This window comes from Caenorhabditis elegans, chromosome II (genome assembly GCF_000002985.6).
Source record: "Caenorhabditis elegans chromosome II".
Taxonomy (NCBI): domain Eukaryota; kingdom Metazoa; phylum Nematoda; class Chromadorea; order Rhabditida; family Rhabditidae; genus Caenorhabditis; species Caenorhabditis elegans.
Window position 1 is genome coordinate 10766829 of NC_003280.10, and position 18225 is coordinate 10785053.

Consider the following 18225-nt stretch of genomic DNA (forward strand, 5'->3'; position numbering starts at 1 on the left):
CCCGCAAAATCTCTCACAATTTTCAGTTAGGTACGATTTATTATAAAAGTAGAGAGGAACGGATGGAAAGGTCAAATTGAAAGAGTGAAGAAGAAATGGGATTGGGACCTCTTCAAAGTGCACAAATTGAATAAACGCTCCTATAAAACTGCGAGGGAAGGGAAACTATTGGGAAAAATATGAAAGACCTTATTTTGATTTGATGGGGGTACGGATATTAAAAATTGGAACATCGAAATTATCTAGCGATATAGACCGTTTTATTAAAATTTGGAAACTCATCAAGATTTGTTGTTTATAGTAAACTATGAATTTTTTCGGACATGTGAATTTTCTACGTTTTTTCTAAATTTGTCCTTGTATGTAATTTTTCCCAAAAAAATTGCTTACGATTATGAATTGCAAAGCGAGCAGTGGTGGTGGCGGCGGCTCCTTTCGTATCGTCGGAGGAGACAGTCGACGATGGTGCAGATGGAACGGAACTTCCACCTGACGCATCGATGGCCACCACGCAATCTCCTATCCGAAGTTTGCCAGTTGATCTGGAAATGGAAATGAATGGGAAATATTTAAAAGGAACGCAGTAAGTGGGAAGCTGATTCGAGATCGGGATGGAAGAAGCGGGAAGATATTCGTAAATTGACTATACTTTTTGCTCTTTTTTTATTTTGAAAAAATGAATTTTAATTTCTAACTTTTTTTTAGCTTGTCAATTACGCGAGCTCAAGTCTGTGCAAAACTAGAGTTTCAGACTGAGGTCCGTAGGTTTAGGCCCATAGACGTAGGTACAATTAGCCAAAAATCTAAAAATCACAAAAAACTTTAAGAAGATCAAATCTAGACAACCAGGCGACCCGACAAGCCGTCTGCTCATAAAATTATGTATTTTTAAGTGGCGAGGGTGGTGCCGCTGCCAATGGTAGTTGACCCGGAAATCGGATATTCTTCTCAAACAAAAATTAATAAAGAATTGGAAGAAATGGAGCAGCAGCCGCAGCAAGAATGGCTATCTGGCGACTACAATGGACACTTCTGAATGAGAGAAAAGTTGAAGAGAGAGAGAGTGAGGAAATCCCTTCGAAAAGTATATGGAGCCGAAATGAAACCGCGTGGGAAAACTTGCGTTGGCTAGTGTTTTTGTGAAAATTTTTTTGGATTTTTTTTTTGCAAAAAACTTTTTTTTTCTAGGTGATTTTTTTCTTCAAAATTCCCCTAGGAAAAGTAAGAAAAATTCTTAATTTAATGATGAGAGCAAGCACGTAACATTGAATCAAGCAGCCGACACATTCCTTGAAATCGTTGTTGCTAAAAACGGGCCTGTGAACCGTCGGCCGCAGTAAAGTTGTGCTAACAGACATTTAAGGCTTGAGCTTGCATAAAAATGAAATTGTGAACCTCCTCGAGTTAAATTGAAGATGAAAGCCTAATAAATCGAACCACCATTAAATTTTCTTCATTTAGAACGAAGTATAATAAAAACGCTAAAAACCGAAATGCGTCCCGAACACGAAATAAGCGCCACGGGACAAGGGGCGTCGGCGGCGACTGGCGATGCTGGCGGTGGTTCATATTATTGCACGGGGCGCACCAATTCGCTTTTTTCAATTGGCTTGTGCTCTCGTTTTTTTTCGCTGTCAACTATTCTTTTGCGGAATAAAATGGGGTGGAAAATTTGGGAGGAAATGGAGCAAAGAAACGAAATAATCACAGGCATGTGAAATACAAATGGGCGGAGCTATTTGGGGGGAAGAGGGGGTCCAGGATTCAGGATTTAGAATGCAGTCACTACATACATAAATTTGTTGAAACACGTTTCTGTTGAAAAATAATACTTGCAATTAAAACAAAAACTTCAATGTCACAGCTGGCAATTGTAGACAATGGTCTATTGTATCACGTTTTTCCAAACAATTTTCATTAAAATTTAGTGTCACTAAATAGAAAATAACTTGCTTTATATATAAATAACATTTATTTCGGCTGAAACATTTGATAAAATACTCAAAATGGCTTGAAATTTTTGAGAATTTTCTCAAATGTTTCCGTTGAAGCCTAATGTAGTTTTCTGATAAATCAGGTAACTTTCTATATTTTGACACTAATTTTTAATGGAAAATGCTAGAAAAACATGGTGCAACAGACCATTTAGTAGAATTGTTGCCCGGCGAACGCATCCGAAAAAATTACGCTAGGAGGGCTGGCGAGGGGTTTGACAAACTTGGTGTCTTCTAAAGATCAAACTGTATTTCAGATCATAACCCAAAAACGATTAGTAAAACATAAAGTGGACACCAAGACAAGAGAACCTTGTACCCCTATTCTATCTCTCTATCGCATCGCATCGTCTCTAATTCTTCTCTCCAGGCGCCTATCTCTTCAACAACTCGTTTGCCGGCTCATTGCTCTAACTAACACCAACACCAATTTTCCCGGAGCATGGAGAAAACGACGACGGCGCCGAGGAAAGAGGAGGAGGGAGACATGCTTCTTCTAGCACTGAGAGCAGCACTATTAGTGTCTGAGAATAAGGAAAATGGAAACGCCGCGGCCTCCGAAAAATGACTAAAGTAGGAATCACGAAGAAGAAGATTTGATGAAGAAGGGACGGCACCCTGTCACTTCATTAATAATCGAGTTCAGTATTCCAAGAATGGCGGGGGAGCAGAAAGACCTCCGACGAAAACTCAATAAACTTTTACTCTCTCTGTCTCTTTTTGCTCTAGTTTCTTTGCAAGTTGGGTGTTAACTTTATAGATACTTTAAGGGGGTGATTAGATGACTTGACAAAAGATAAATTTTGAACTTGAAGTTTTGACATTGCCCTTGTGGGGACATTTCACAAAATACATTTATAACCCACAAAAACCAAATTTCATGGTAAAATCATTCAAAGTAAAATCTTTCAAGTTTTGTATTTCTTTGGAAAAAGTTTAGGTAAATTGTAAATCCTTCCAAAAAAATGTGAGATTTCTGAAGAATTTAGAAAAACGCCGCAGATTTAAAACCCTACTATAATGATTAAATATAAATGAAAACATACTGGAATTTTAGTTTTTTCCAGAAAAAAAAACTAAACCATTGTAGACTTCAAAATTATGCGTTATGACAACTGAACAATGGCGATTTTTCGAATGAGATTTCAAAAAGTTTAAAACAAAATGTGTTTTTTTTGTATTGCTCAGACGCGAAATTTTGCGATTTTTGTGCCAACAGTACTGTTGCCGGTCTTATTACGACAATTTTTTTGTAAAATTCAAACAATTGCGAGCCTTTAAAAAGTACTGTAATTTTGAATATTCGTTTTTGCGGAATTAACTTTTTTTTTTAATTTTAGAGGTTTTCAGATAAATATTTATTTAATTATTTTAAAACTCAAATAAAAATACAAAAACACAACAAAAACGCTTTCAACAAATCGTATGAAAAGCTGTGAAAAATTAGAGTTGGAAATTACAGTACTCTTTACAGGTGCGTACTTTTTTAATTCAACAAAAAATTGTCGTGTCGAGACGGGTACCGAATTTTTGGGGCAAGAACCGTAAAATTTCGCGTCTGGAAAATACAAAGTATTCAAATTAAAAAACTGGTATCCTTTCTTCAATGTTTACAGAAAGGTGGCATTTTCCGAAACAAATCAAATTTCCAAATATCACAGTTTCCAAAAAAATTGGAAACTTTTTATTTTGCATTCAAAAAAGTGGCGAGTATTCAGTTTTCTCCACTGATAATTTTGAAAGTTAACCAACTGATGGTTTTATCCTTTAAATAATTTATTTGAATTTTGGCAGGTAGGAAATTTGAATTTTGGATCCAAAAGGCCATCAAGGACATTTTAGACTTTGAAAAGTCAGAAAAACGGACTCCGTGAGCCGGTATTAAATAATACGTTTTGGGCAATTAGCGTATGCGGAACACCGAATGAATAGTTGAAAATCGAGAAAAGAAGAAGCAGAAAAAACCGAAATTGAGACGAAGACCGCTTCTGTTGCTGCTTCTACTCGTTTTTTGCATTCAATGACAAGGCGTCTCGCTTTCTGTCCAGCAGATTCCTCCTGCATTTCTTTTGTCTCGGCGCGCGGGCGAGCCCCGTGTTTCCCCCCATACACGATGAGTTTTTATTGCACATGCTCACGAAGTCTCGGTGCCCGTCTTCTTCCTCCCGTCGACAAATTGATGATGTGTTGCTATCAAGAAGCAGTAGCAGTCATCTTTCAAAGAAATAATACTCACCGATTCTTGACGTCTTTTGGACCGACAACCAGCAGACGAGATGATTTTTCTTTTGTCTCTAGAACAACCGGATCGACGAGTTTTGCATCCACGTAGATGAACAGAAGCTTCTGCAAAAAATTTGGAACGTGAGTTATCGGTTTTTCTGAGTTGTGAAAATCCTAAATTAGCTAGAAGCAAAATATTTTTTAATGTACATGTGTTTAAAAAGTTATCTGGTAATGCTTAAACTTGTAAATTTTTGCACAAAGTTTTGGGTAAGTGTCATTTTGGAGTTCGGCCAAAAAATGTATGATTTTTTACTTTGATTATATTTTAATTAATTGTATTAGGAGTTCAAATCTGCTGCATTCCACGAAATTTCTCAAAAAGTGTGAATTTTTGTAAATTTGGAATTTACCAAAAAACTAAAACGTATTTTTTTTTTGGTCGACTTCGAGAAAATATGACAGTTAAAAACGAAAGTCTATTTTTAACTTTAAATCTAAAAATAAATTTAAATTATAAGATGTCTTTAATTTTGAAAAAAAAAACATTTGGAAATATCAAAGCAATTACAAAATTAAAACTTTCAAGAAATTCTTTTCAATTTTAAAGTTCACAAAAATTTTTGCACCAGTTTTACAAGATTTTTTTTTCCATCTTGAAAAAAATTAAATTTTTATAAACTTATCACAAATAAAAAACTCACTTGATTTTGTTTGAGATTCTTCCGAATTTCACTACTCTCGATCCGTTTGCTGATCTCTACAACTCGTTTCTCTGCAGCGCCTAAAAATATTCCGAACAAAATAAAATGGAATGAGTTACTGGCGGAAATGAGTCGTCATTTTTTAGTTTAACGATAAAAAAACTCACTATTCCTACGATTATCTGATTTGAAGGTTTCCGGAGAAGATGTTGGCTGCAAAAAATGAAAAAGAATTAAAGGTTTTTTTTAGTTTTTTTTTAGCAAATTGAGCTGTTCCGAGTATTTCAAAATAAAATTATAATTTTCCTAACTTTACATCTTTTTCTTAAACTTTGCTAAACTATACAACCGGATTTTCACAAAATTTTAAAGAAATTAAGCATAATTTTTAAGATCACCAGTCCAAACCCGACGAAAAATGAAACATATATTTATTTTTCTTTTTTACTAAAAAAAGTTTACATAAGCTAACTAAGCTTGTTTCTAACATAAACAGCTGTTTCTAAAGACACAAGAACATGAAGGAAGCCGGGAGGAACAACTAACCTGATGGGATAGTTGTTTAAAAAGTGGATCTTTGAGGATTCTCTCGATTCTCTCGATATCCTCTTTGACGTCACCGCCTTCTTTTCTTGATTTCAATTCACGCAGCACTTCACGTATCCGTTCTTCCTCTGAAATTTTTATATGATTAATTGATGCTTTAAATTGTATTTAATTATTTTGTCTGCTTTTTTGAAACTTTATACCATCTTTAAAAAATTGGTTTAGGGAGCTATGAATTTCAAGACTATCTGAAATGGTATTGTTGTGTCCTCACAATTGCAAGAGGACCACTGAGCAACCGCTAGGCTTTGGGACTAGAATGGCTCTCATTTACATTTACAGCGCAAGCGGGAAAAATGTAGGTCGCACTATACCGGCAGATAGGCCCCATAAATGAAATTATATAGATAAAAATTCTAGTGTGCACAGGGCCGCACAATAGGTATTTAAACTTAAATAATTTCATATTTTTGCCAATTTTCAAAAAAGTTTTTAAACTTACCGGATTGTAACGGCATCGGCCATAGGCCTCGCGTGCTGCCTGTTGAGCACCTGAAATTTAGTTATTTATTTAAAATGAAATTGGAGAAGATTTTTTTTAAAAGCGTATATCGTGATTTTCAAAAACGGATATCTTAATATGGGTTGTCTTTTATCAAATTTTCTTGATTTTTGCAAGATTTTCGTTTTTTAAAGATTTTATTTTGAATATAAAAATGGTCGCTACCATAAATTTTTGCGGCTAGACCAATCAAAATAAATAATTTTGTGCCTTTAAGCAAAAAAAAACATAAAATTGTGAATATACGAGTTTGTTGCACAGCAAAAAAAAAAAATAAAGGTGTATTCTTATGGACAGAGGAGGCCAATAATTTTTGATGGCCAAACTGTTTAATTTTTTGAAAATGTAAAAACCATGAATTGGCATATTTGTAATATGGCAATTTAATTTACCTATTACGAAACAATTCCGAATGTTTGTCAATTTTTCAGAAATTAAAACTTCTAAAAAGCTACTCAACTTAAAAGCATAAGTGTGAGAGGTAGGAGAAATTTATTTAAACAGTCAGAGAAGTGAAACAATTAAAATTACACGTTTCTTTTTATTTTTACCCCAAAATTAAACTATGTTCCAAAAAAAATCAGAGCCAAGATCATTGGGCTCTCGTTGGCTCCTTGGAGCCCGCGGGGCCATCTCAGAAAGATATTTGTTACACACACACACATACACACACACAATTCACAAAAACAATAGATTTAGAGGGTTGAAGAGCCCCTGTGTGTGCTCCCGGTGAACCACATGCTTTCACAGAGGGGAGAAGTCCCACGATTTGTTGTGACAGTCATGTCTCGGTTGGTACATGTTCAAGATTGATAATTGAAGATTAAGAATTAGAGTCAAAGTTTGATAGGTAGCTTTGGCTCCAGAAGCTCGAATTAAAAAAAAACAAAAATTGGCGGGGCTTAATTTGAAAAATTTAGAATCGGTGAGAAAATTTTTGGGGAGAACTTTCAGCTGGACCATTTTTTTATTGAGTTTCATTAATCAAAAATTACTGAAAAAAAGACTTATCTAGCTGAAAATTCGCTCTGGAATATTTGTCTCCAATGCTTTGTCTCCAATGCTAGAAATTCCAAACTTTGGCCCACTCAATTTCCGCATTTTATGAAGTTTTGCAATCTAATTTTCTTAGATTTTCTTTGTTATATATTGCATATTCGGGCCAAAAAAGGAACTCAAAGGAAAATATCCAAAAATTAATGTTTACTTAAAAATTATCAAAAGTTAATTTTTGGCTTAACTCTGTAAGTACAGAAGATAATTGTGGCTATTTAAAAAAAAGAAATTTCGGAAATTTCCGGTTCCTCAAAAAAAAGTTACAAACAAATTTAAAAGTGATCCGCCAATGTGTAAAGTATGAGAACACAAAACCCGATTCATTGCTCCGAGGAGCACTTTGAGGCGGAAACCAGGTTAAAAATAAAATTCTTAGTTGATCCGGGTCTAGTCACGTAGTCTCAATCTCCAATTTGTACCTACTTTATGCCTGCCTACCTATGTGACTGCCTACCGCCTATTTTCGATGCTTTTGTGAGTTTTGATTAGAAAATGTAGGCACGAATTTGGAAAAAATTGAAACGCCTGAGAAAAATCAATTTGAAAAGATAACATTGAAAGAAGAAGCTGAAGCTCATTGAATCTTTCAATCGTTGTCAATGACCAGCATTTGATAGATGGAAATATTGTTTGATTGGGAGAGACGGCAGACATTTGATAGAGCATCGTAAGAGCACCAAGAAGAAAATTTGAAAATGAGAGTTTATAATATTTCGAATATTTCGAGCAATATGGTGTTAAAATATTGGTGCTACTATTTTTTGAATTTTTTTTCCAAAAAATGATATTTCAAAAGGTTCTCCAAAAAGAAACCGAACATGTCCAGACATCAATAAAACGAAAGAAAACTACGAATTGCATGTCCAGTTTCATCTTTATTTTTCCTACGGCCGGAAAGGTTGAGTGAGAAATGAACGGGCGGACATTTGAAATTTGAAATGTCCAATGGAGCTGTTGTTGGAAATATTGGAAACAATAAATAAGGGAAAGGGACATTGAAAAATGAAAGAAAAACGAGGATTAGGAAGAAAAGACGAAAAATGAAATATGAAGAAAAAAAGTGGAAATGTGAAAAAAAACGAAGGAATGAAGGCGGAGAAGATGGAAGATGAGGAGGTCGAAAAATGGAAGAATAAACACTTGGGCATGATGGATGGAAGGTTCGTCTTCCAAGAAGTTTCAGTAGAATTGTGTGCATTTTAAGAAAAAAATGTTCTGGAATATTGAAAATGTGTACAGTAAGACTGGCATGATTTTGGTGTACGTAAAGTGTACGTCCGGTTTTCCAGCAATAGTGTACAGTAACCATCCATAACCGAACTCATATCGAAACATAATCTACCAGTTTCGAGCTGATTATCCAAGGTCTCAAATCATCGAGGCGACCAGCTTCTTTTTTTTTCAAAAAAATCTTTACTTAAAATTCACATTTTGAAAACTATCCATTTGTTGGAAAAAAGCAATTCGAAAAATAGGCCAAAAAATCCAAAATTAGGGCAAACCTGAAGGTGACCTCTGCCTGCCTCACGCCGAAAACGCCTACGCATGACTGTTACGCCGACATTAGTTGTAGAGAACAAATTTCTAGGGATAATTGATAAAAGTTCTTTGGGGAATTATTAAACTTGGAGGCGGAATGAAAAGTGCTGACAGCATATAGATATTTTTAAAAAATGTTAAACAAAATACTGTACGACAGAAATGGAAAAAATTGTCATAAATCAGAAAAAACCAGAATCTGGAAGTACACGACGTCTATTTTTCTATTCCTCCCCGGAGTGCGAATGTGATGCATTTGTGTGTGTGTATTTCTCTCCATGTGTGTGTGTGTGTTTGTGGATAATTGAGCTATCGTCTTGCGTTGGAGCAGAAAGACGAAAAGAAGAAGAAGAAGTAGCAGATGAAGAAAAGAAAAGGAGTTGGCGGCGGAGGAGCTGCCGCGGAGTAGACGGACGGAGAGGAAGAGTAGGCGTGCTCTGTGTTGGTGGCTAGTAGCATCTTGAGAAGAAGAAGAAGAAAAGACCAGATTTATCCGATTGATACGGGTGAGAAACTGGTGAGAATCGATGTCCTGTGGAAGCCAGGATTGGTTTTTGAGAAGTTAGTTACATATTGGGTGAGAAGGTTCAGGTGGAAACACCCGTCTTCGCGTTCTACTGAGGCGCGACAGAATGTCACCCGTCACTCGCCTGTAAAATGCCTTCACAAAAAAATGTAGCCAAGCTTAGAGGAATGCGAAAATTCTAATTACTTGGGTGAAGCCTGTAGGTACCGTATGGTAGAAAATAGTATGACAACCCTAAATCAAATCTATTGAATCTTTTGTTGAAAGAAAACAAAAAGATACGGCAACTTATAATATTATTTTCCAAAACTATAAACAATGAAGCAACTGTTCGGAAATATTGTTCTTCCAGAAAGGAAAACGGGAAAGTTTAGGTTTTCTTCCAGATGATGAAAGGTTTCAGGTAAGCTCCCGGAGCCCCGATGCCAAAGCGTTCGGATTGTTATCTCAATAATACGGTCCTTGGTCTCGACACGACAATTTTTTCAAATTCAAAAAGGTATGCGCCTTTAAAAAGTACTGTAAATTCGAACATTTGTTGCTGCGGAATTTTCATCGATTTTTAATACTTTTCTTTCCCATATATACATTGTTACAGGCGTTAAAAAATCGATCTGCAATGAGAAAAGTTTGTGGCTACAGTACACTTTAAAGACGCATACCAGTCTGAAATTAACAAAAAAATTATCGTTCCGAGACCGGGTACCGTATTTTTGGAGTAATGGGGTTATTCAAGTAATGTAGCAAAATGTATTAAAATACATTTGTGACGTCACAAATGTATTTAAATACATGTTTTTATATACTTGAATAAGGTTGTGACGTAATTTTTCTACACTTTTTAATTTTCCGACACTACTTGAATAACCCCATAACAGTTCTGTGTACAGAAAAATCATTATGCTTAAATCAAGTTTCTATTTTTTTTAAGTTTTTCTGTTTTTTTTTATACTTCCGAAAACAAAAGCGAAAAGGTGTTCTAGCGTAGTTCCCAAGAGTCCTTAAATTCATCTTTCTCCTTGTCTACTTCAACTCTTCCGAAACGGATGTAACATTGAGCCGGCTCCGGGACCCCCGCCCTTCTCTATGCACCTTTTTTCCCACCAAACAACGTCCACTTGGCACAATGCTATTTGTATAGGAATCAGGGAAAAGGGCTTTTTCGAAAACTTTTTCGACTTAGTTTACTTTTTTTTCTTTTTTGGGGGTGCATGATGCTTCAAGTCATGATGCACCATGTCTATAATATGAAGAAAAATGAGGCAAGAAAGGAGGGAAAGTGTATTAAAAGAACAACATATGGTAGTGGTACTACACAAAGAAACATTGGAATAAAGATGGGACCAAGGAAAAAAACGAAGAAGAAAAAAGATGAGGAAAAGTATAGAGGAGATGCATAATTAGAAGAAGAAGCAGAAGAAAAGGAAGACGTCTCCTTCTGGACGGGGGGACACCAAAAATGGAGTACAAAATGAAGGGTCTAACTATATTATTGAGACATTGCATTTCCTTCGTTCTATTAAAATATATTTTCCCCCTTTTTTTGCCGCAGCTTTTTATAACCAAACTTATAACCAGCTTTATTTCATCAATTTTAACATACAAATAATTTTAAAAAAACAGCCTAAAAACGAAACTGGCGAAAATTGACTGAAAATGTTCGAATTTCTAGTTTTGCCGCCAATTCCTAACGAGACCCAACGTTTAGGGGCGGGGCGTTTTAATTTGGCAGTGGAGCGCGATCGTGCCCCAAATCAACTGATAAAATGTATGAGAAAGTTTTTCAAACAGTCTCTTATTATCCAATTGCGAATTTTAGCGATTTTCCCCAATAAAATTTGGAGGCTGCGCGAAAAGTGTGCGCGCCTTTAAATTGTACAGTAACCCAGCTGCGGCGTTTTCCATTTTTCTTCGATTTTATTCACTTTTACCAGAAGTTTCAGTTTTGTTTCTGAACAAAAAATATTTTTCTAGCAAGAATGTGTGGAAAAATCCGAGAAATTATCGAAATAACGGGAATCTGCGGGTTATTGTACTTATTAAAGACGCACATCTTTTTTCTCGCTTTCGAATCATTTTTTCTTTTCAGACCTACCTTCTTTCGGCTTCATCTTCAACTGCTATTATATCCTCTGGCTCATCGATCATTCAATGATGTATTCCAGATTCTGAATCACAATTAATTAGCTCGAATTTTAAGAAGATAAAAAAAATTTAAAAATCTGAATTTAAAATATACTAATATGCAGGATCCTGGCCAAGACGTGTTTCGGAATGAATGAATAAAAGCCAAGCGGCATGTGCTCCAAGATATGAAATCTCCAGGGGCCATCTATAAGGCTCCGCCCATGTTTCCTTTTTCTCACTAATCTCATCTTTGTTTCTTTGTTTTTAGAGAGTTCAAAGACTTAAAGACAAGTAGGGTGTAATTTCATTTGAACCCCCTATCGCATTTTCTAACAAGAATAAAATTTGAATTTTCAAAAAAAAAGAAAAAAGTAATCGTAACGTTACTGTGGGGGAATGACCATTCAAATGAATGGTGAGAATAAAAGGGGAAAGGGGTATCGGATAAGAATGGCATACAAGTGATTTCGGGGAAATAATAAAAGTCAAGGAGCAATGGTCACACAAGCCTCGGGGACAGGAAGATGATAATGACGATTTGGGGGGAAAAATACACCTGTGGTAAATGGTAAATCAGTATGATACAAAGGATCTGGTCGTAGTTGTGGATGGTGATTACGGTAGTTTCGGTTGTTGTAATTACAAAAACGAAATGAAAAACTACGGGTGAAAACATGAAAAATGTAAGAGGGAGGGAGCTGAGAGCAAGCAAGAAATAAACCATCAAAATACACCGGTGAGCATCTGGAGGTATGAAGCTCGGAAAAGAGTGAGAACGAATTATTTATCAGTCGGAGGAGAGATTCGAGTTATCAGTTACACGGGTGCGGGGAGTTTCAGATATCGGTGACACGATATGAAGATGTTTTTGAGCGAGGTAGTTCCTTTTCCGAATGAGCAAATCCGGTAGCCTGACGGCGCATCGACGTGTTTCGTCCGAGTATGTTGTGTCGGCCGCCGAGGAACGTTGTCGAGGTGAGGCGAGAACTGAAATAACTAACAGGATATGTTAGATGTAGAGTGTCAATTTGGCATTAACTCATGGGAAAATATGGTCAATGAATGAGGCAACACGCCTTCAAGATCCGGCCGAAAAGAAGATCTACTAAAAGAAGATCTACTAAAAGAATATCTACAATGTGAAGATCTACGGCTTCAGGATCTGGCACCGTGCCAATTAGAAATTTTCGTGGTTTTCTCGAAGAAAAACGTGACAACAAAGGAGCATCATTGTTAAGTTTTTCTTCGATAAAACTACGAGTATTTCTAGTTGACACGGTGCCACATCCTGAAACCGTAGATCTTCAAATTGACTTTTCGGACAGATCTCGAAAACGTGTTGTCTCCGATAAATCTGTGGGGTGCATTGACGTACCGAATTCCTCGCTTTGGCGTCGATTCAGATTCGCTTTGGCATCCAGGCAATCCGCCGACTGACGTCATGTTTGCGAGAGCTGCTGGATCACACGAAACTCTGGGAGACTGCAGAAATGTCGTGTTCTCGTCTGAAATTAGTGAATCAAATACAATTTCAGAAGAAAAAAAAATAAATTTTCTAAAAACGCACTAATTTGTCCCAAGTTATTTCGACTCTGATTTCTGCCAAAGCCCAGCGTGGTGGCAAGTGTGAGTTGAGCATTACTGAACGCTCGTCGCATTCGACTCTGTGACTGTGGTGGTGGCATAAACGACTCATTGTGTGACCATTCCTGTAATAAAAGTTTATATATAAGCATTCAAGTTAGGTGTAACACTGTGGACAATTTTAATTTCTCCACTCATGTATCAAACTTCATTTCTCACGTTTTGTGTAGATCGTTCACTGACCGTAATGTTCATCTGACTGCCGTGTCCATATTGTGGTTTCGCTCCGCAAAGACTGAAATTTTGATTTTTTCTAAAGACTTGAAACCTGAAATAAGCCTACTTTCTAAAGTATCGAGTTGTCATATCCGAAACCATCGCATCGTTGATCTCATTCATATCTGATGGATCCGACGAGTAGAAGAATCTCCCACAATCACTCAAGATCTTCACATGAATATCGTCGAGAAAATCTCGAACCTCTTCATCATCATTCGATTCGAAGACTGTGTCAATGTCACCACCTTGCTCGTCACGATGAATCAGGCACCATACAAACACATTTGGCTTTGTGCTTCCGTTCTGCTGCTGCAACTCCAGACACTTCGCAATCTCGTCGGGAGCACGAATTCGGAATGCACTACGCATCGTGTTCAACTGTATCTGGTCAATGTACCTGTAGGGGCGACGCTGTCTCGAATGTAAACTGGCAAACGACGCGTGACGAGCTAGACGTTGCATTGTATTCTTCTCGCTGCGTATTTTCGTGATCTGAAATTTCAGAATTATTATTCAAAATAATTATTTAAAGACTCTCTTACAATTAGCACGTCATGAAATAAAAATAATTTCATTTTCGCAAACTGCTGTAGACCTGGCGACGTACTTGCAATCGGAGAAACGACCAACTCTCGTATGAACATTCGATTGGCAGCCACCAAAATTGGCTGTAAAAAAATTATTTTAACATCTGTTCAACAAATTTCCGCGCTTACTGGAACATTTTCAATGTCAGTGAACTTGCTCAGATGGGAAATGAAGTTGTCATTCTTTTCACGAGTTTTGTTGGCGGTTCTGAAAAACAAATGAATTTAGAAAAATAAAATTTAATTATGTTGAAAGTACACACTTCAAAACTTCGTCAATCGCTTTTGCGGCCTCTTCAGCATTGTTCTTCAGCTTTGAATCGGATTTCTTTGCCATTTCTTTGAGTAAAAGAATGACACTTGGAAGACGTTGCACTGGTTTCACCATCAAATCCGTCAACTTGAGCCGATGAAACTCTGGATTACTCTCTTTTGCCTTGCAAAATGTGTGAAATTTAGAATTCTCTCGATCCTGTTTATCGAATAACCGTTTGATTGTGTCATAAGAGTTGATGTACTGAGGATATGCCTTCTTCATTTCTTCTTTTGCATCAATCCACACTTGTGCAAAGTCCAGATTCTTATCATCGTTCTTTTTTCCATTTACGACCGTCAAAAGTGTATTCGCTTCGTTTGACATTACTGTCAGTCTGGCGAAAATCCTTTCGTGAAGTTCGAGAATCGGATCCAGCTTTCCAAACATCATGGCGACATCGGATCTTGACATGAACTCGTTGTGTGAGATCTCACATTCCAGAGCTTCTTTGAACTGCAAAAATATTCATATCAGAAAATGGAGACTTTTGAAATCAATGTGCAAGTGCGCTCCAAGGCAAAATGAAAAACGATCCGCCCCCAAACGTTGGGTATCGTTAGGAATTGGCACCAAAAAAAAGAGGTAAGTTGTTATGTTTACAAGCATTTTTTAAAAACTTTTTGTAATGTTTTCTATTGTTTTAGTTGAAAAACGAATAGTTTCAGTTTCGACACAAAAATCATGGAAGCAACAGAAGACACAACCAAAAACGCTAAAAGTTCTTGGAAACTTCTGTTTTTCTTGCCAAAACCTAACGAGACCCAACGTTAATGGGCGGAGCTATTTCGTTTAGCCGTGGAGCGCGCTTGCACCTCGCGATAAGTCAATATCCAACCTTGACAACAAGCTTCAACAGTGACAAGTAGTTCTTCTCCGTCTCCACCATCTCCATACAAACTCTGAGCCGTTTCGATGGTTGACGTGGCGATTTGCACGAGTTCTCCACATCATCATTCGAGTATATGTAGTCTGGTGTCATGTTCAACGAAGTTGGTCCTTCAACACTACAGTCACGCATTGATGACAAAGATCTCGAATTTTGGGAGCGAAGAGATTTTCCAATCGGGCTACTGACACTACTGCTTTCCAGTGGTTTTCTGTGAAGTTTGCCAGTTGGAAGAGCAAAGTTATCCTCTATAGCACAGCAACCACGGTGCAGGCTTACCCAGAACCACTGTAAATTGAGAAATGAATATTTAATTTAATTTTCTTTTTTTGAAAATTGATTTTTAAATCCTTTGAATTACCTCTTTAGTGACGTGAACTTGATTAGAAGACACTGCTAATGTCTCAACTTCGTCATTATCAGGATTATACACAACATGAGTAGCCAACGTGGGACTCGGAGCAAGTTTTCCACCTGTATTCTCCAAGCTTCTGAGCATGTCATCTATCTCAGTTTGTTTGAAGCCGTGGAAGAATAGGCTGAGTCCTTCAAATACGCCAAGTCTATGCTTATCTACCTGAAAATTGGCAAGCGATGAGAAAATGACTTTTATAGAGAGAATTTTTTACAAAACATGGTTCCATCACATCAAAATACGAGTCATCACGATGTTTCCAGCATTCTGTGACCCAATCTGCTCGCATCGTAGGCACACCGACTAGTGAAATTGACTGAAAAAATGAGAGAATACAATTGTTTTATACTTGAATGTCATAGCAGCCACAAATTTGGAAAAAATGTAGGGCTTTTCCAAAGAAATAGTCCGAAATATATAGCACTCACCTGAACTTTGGCTTCAACTTTCGCTGCGATGAACACATTTGTTCGTGATACTGTCTGAAATTCAATTATTGTATTTTTATAGCTTTCAGGATCGTAGGTAACTTACATCTTTCCTCACACTACCGCCCATATAATGAACCAAGTCAACGAGTTCTCGCTTATTTGGTACTTCTGCTGCTAACTTCATTGTTACATCTTTCATAAGCTCGCAGTAGAGTGGTCGGGCAGCTCGCAACGTCATCAAATCCTGCAATTTTTCAGTGAAACTGGATGAGACCTTGCGCCGAGTTTACCTCATTTTTCAGTAGCTTATTTTTCAACACGGACGCCCCAATAATAAAGAGTGCTTGCGTTTCCTGATGTTTTGTTAGTGTTCGAAAGAGGTCAGAATCAAAGTTTCCACAAAAGAATGTGTACTCGCTCCAATCTCCACTCAGGTCATCCAACGAGTCGTATTGAATAATATTTATATTTCGCTTCTGTAAATTATCATTAAATATTTAATCTTGCTAATTCGGAAATTCTAATAACTCAAAACAAACCTCTTTTTGCTCTTCAAGCATCTCGAAAATATCTTTAAAATCATGAACATCTTTTTTCGAAACAGCCAGTTTTTGAATAGTTTTTATTCGTTTTTGTGGTGATTGCAACATTGAGACGTCCATCTCAACTCGCAATCTTGCTTTATCACTGAAATATCAAATGTTTATTGGGATTCATGAGGGGAAATTGGAAAAACATTGCGAAAATCAGGTTTTGGATTCAAACAATCAGCTGTTCGCGCCGGTTTCGGTGCGAACACACTCACGCAAACATGCACGGATTTGCGCATGCGCAGCTAGCTGTGAAAGGGGGAATATGTGTAGAAAATTAGCATTAAATGGGCGTTAAACGAGTAGAACGATTTTTTAAAAATGAAACTGAAGATTGAGTTGAATTGATAAATGAAAACTAATTTGAATACGAAATTCTAATTGCGCTGATAAATAGGATATCTATAAAATCAAACAATTCAAAATTACTGATGAATCATTCAGAAATTGCTTTGAAATGGACTGAATTTGTACAAAACGTAAATAAAAAATCCCAAAAGAAACAAAAATGTGAACATTAAAGGAACATTTTCGCTCAGAAGGCAAGGGTCTTGCAGCGATTCATTGCAAAGGGTACGGTAGCCGATTCAAACTAGAAACAGTTTTTCTATCTAATTTTTTTATTTCTCTTTCATTCCCAAAATTGTATTTTTCCTGTTTTTTAAAAGTTGATGAGTTTAAAAATTAAACATATTTTCTCAACTTGATTCCCTAAAAAGTGGCATAAGAGTGAAAACTCACCGTTCGGTATGCTTTAAAAATCAGAAAATAGATTTTTGATGATCACAAGGGATTTTTATTTTTATTAAATGTCCGTGCTCTAGATAATTGTTTTAAACTTGAAAAAAAAGTTCACTTCTAAATTCTTCAGGCTTCTGTCGAAAATTAAATAAGGAGCTTCAAGCTGAGAAAAAAAACGAAACTTGTTCTAAATAATATTCAAAGGAGACTCTGCAAAACAGTAGCTTTTGTTTTATAACTTTTTCTCAATTTTCTCGAGTTTTCCGACATTTAACTGTGATTTTCACATTTTTCCGCGGTTTCACTCCTGTTCTCCAAATTCTTAAATATCGAATTTTTGCGAATTTCGAACTTTGTCTCTTTATTCTCATAATTTCTATGGATTCCGAACAGGTGGTGTGTTCGCTTCATTTTTGTTGAGACCCCACGCCACCTTGATGACCTCTTCCCCTTCGTGAACGACAGATAAACCAAACACAGAAAGTAATGCTAAGAGCTCGACCTGCGCCGATGACGTCATCAGAGGTTGCGCGAATCTAACAATGCACACGGTTATGGGGGGGGGGGGGGGCGGGTCACAATCGTGTGATGGCACACATCTGTTCGGAGGAGAAGACGTGTGCCAACAGATTATGCAGTTAATGTAGCAGAGTTTTTTCGTAATTTTAATAGTTTTTCGAGCTACTTTTTAATCTTGAAAATTAATTAACTAGGAGCCAAAATTAAATCAAACCTTTGCAATCATCCATGACAAAGACGGGGAATTTTTAATAAATATTAAGTTTTTTTTTTCATATTTGCGGCGGTCCTTATCTATTTATTTAATTAACATATCTTCCAGAATATATATTTCGAACTCTTTAGTCACCACTCTCTCCAGTCGTTAGAAATGTTGCGCCAATTTCTTCCTCCTTTTTCTTCCTTTTCTCTTCATCCCCCTTTAGTACCACCTAGTCACCCCATACCGTTGTCACCATCTGTACACTCTGCGGGAAGCACAGTCTCTATCGCGATTTGGCACAGTGCCAACATTTTGGGCGGGAAATGGGCAGCTGTTGCACCTAGTCTGTCTTTGAGATGCTAGTACCATACCAGTCATTTTATGCGCGCGCGAACGTT

General features: G+C 36.8%; 2 protein-coding genes across 7 annotated transcripts in view; both read right to left on the reverse strand.

Moving 5' to 3' along the window:
• mpz-1 (PDZ domain-containing protein) overlaps positions 1-11298 on the reverse strand; it is a gene marked incomplete at both ends in the record, with an annotated part of 39492 nt that extends 28194 nt beyond the window's left edge. Inside the window, 7 exons of one of the 5 annotated variants that reach the window (NM_001377853.2) lie at positions 391-542; positions 4231-4340; positions 4922-5001; positions 5089-5134; positions 5468-5595; positions 5970-6019; positions 11246-11298. In NM_001377853.2, the coding sequence (NP_001364655.1) occupies positions 391-542; positions 4231-4340; positions 4922-5001; positions 5089-5134; positions 5468-5595; positions 5970-6019; positions 11246-11298 (619 nt within the window). Of the gene's footprint in view, positions 1-390; positions 543-4230; positions 4341-4921; positions 5002-5088; positions 5135-5467; positions 5596-5969; positions 6020-11245 lie in introns of those variants that run through there. The other 4 variants (NM_001026867.4, NM_001377854.2, NM_001026868.5 and 1 more) reach the window with 4 other exon arrangements.
• A 262-nt stretch (positions 11299-11560) lies between these two features.
• On the reverse strand, positions 11561-16468 carry ect-2 (Protein ECT2). 2 transcript variants are annotated; one of them, NM_063918.5, is made up of 15 exons: positions 16315-16468; positions 16066-16251; positions 15879-16019; positions 15773-15826; positions 15559-15660; positions 15291-15506; positions 14879-15217; positions 13991-14496; positions 13857-13935; positions 13683-13808; positions 13205-13632; positions 13105-13156; positions 12845-12986; positions 12653-12782; positions 11561-12264 (listed from the first exon to the last, which is right to left on the reverse strand). In NM_063918.5, the coding sequence occupies exons 1-15, from the start codon at positions 16435-16437 to the stop codon at positions 12114-12116; spliced, it is 2775 nt and encodes a 924-aa protein (NP_496319.1). In that variant the 5' UTR covers positions 16438-16468; the 3' UTR covers positions 11561-12113. The 2 variants fall into 2 exon arrangements, with proteins under 2 accessions (NP_496319.1, NP_496318.1); NM_063917.6 differs by having other exon boundaries at positions 13081-13156; positions 16315-16465.
• Positions 16469-18225: the final 1757 nt, after the last annotated feature.

What these genes read in the sequence shown, in the direction of transcription:
- ect-2 (NM_063917.6), bottom strand. Translation starts at nt 16,437, where the DNA reads ATGGACGTCTCAATGTTGCAATCACCACAAAAACGAATAAAAACTATT. An exon ending in TGCTTGAAGAGCAAAAAGAG is followed by an intron (nt 16,252 to 16,314) that starts GTTTGTTTTGAG and finishes GATAATTTACAG; the next exon opens with AAGCGAAATATAAATATTAT. An exon ending in CTGACATTGAAAATGTTCCA is followed by an intron (nt 13,809 to 13,856) that starts GTAAGCGCGGAA and finishes ATTTTTTTACAG; the next exon opens with CCAATTTTGGTGGCTGCCAA.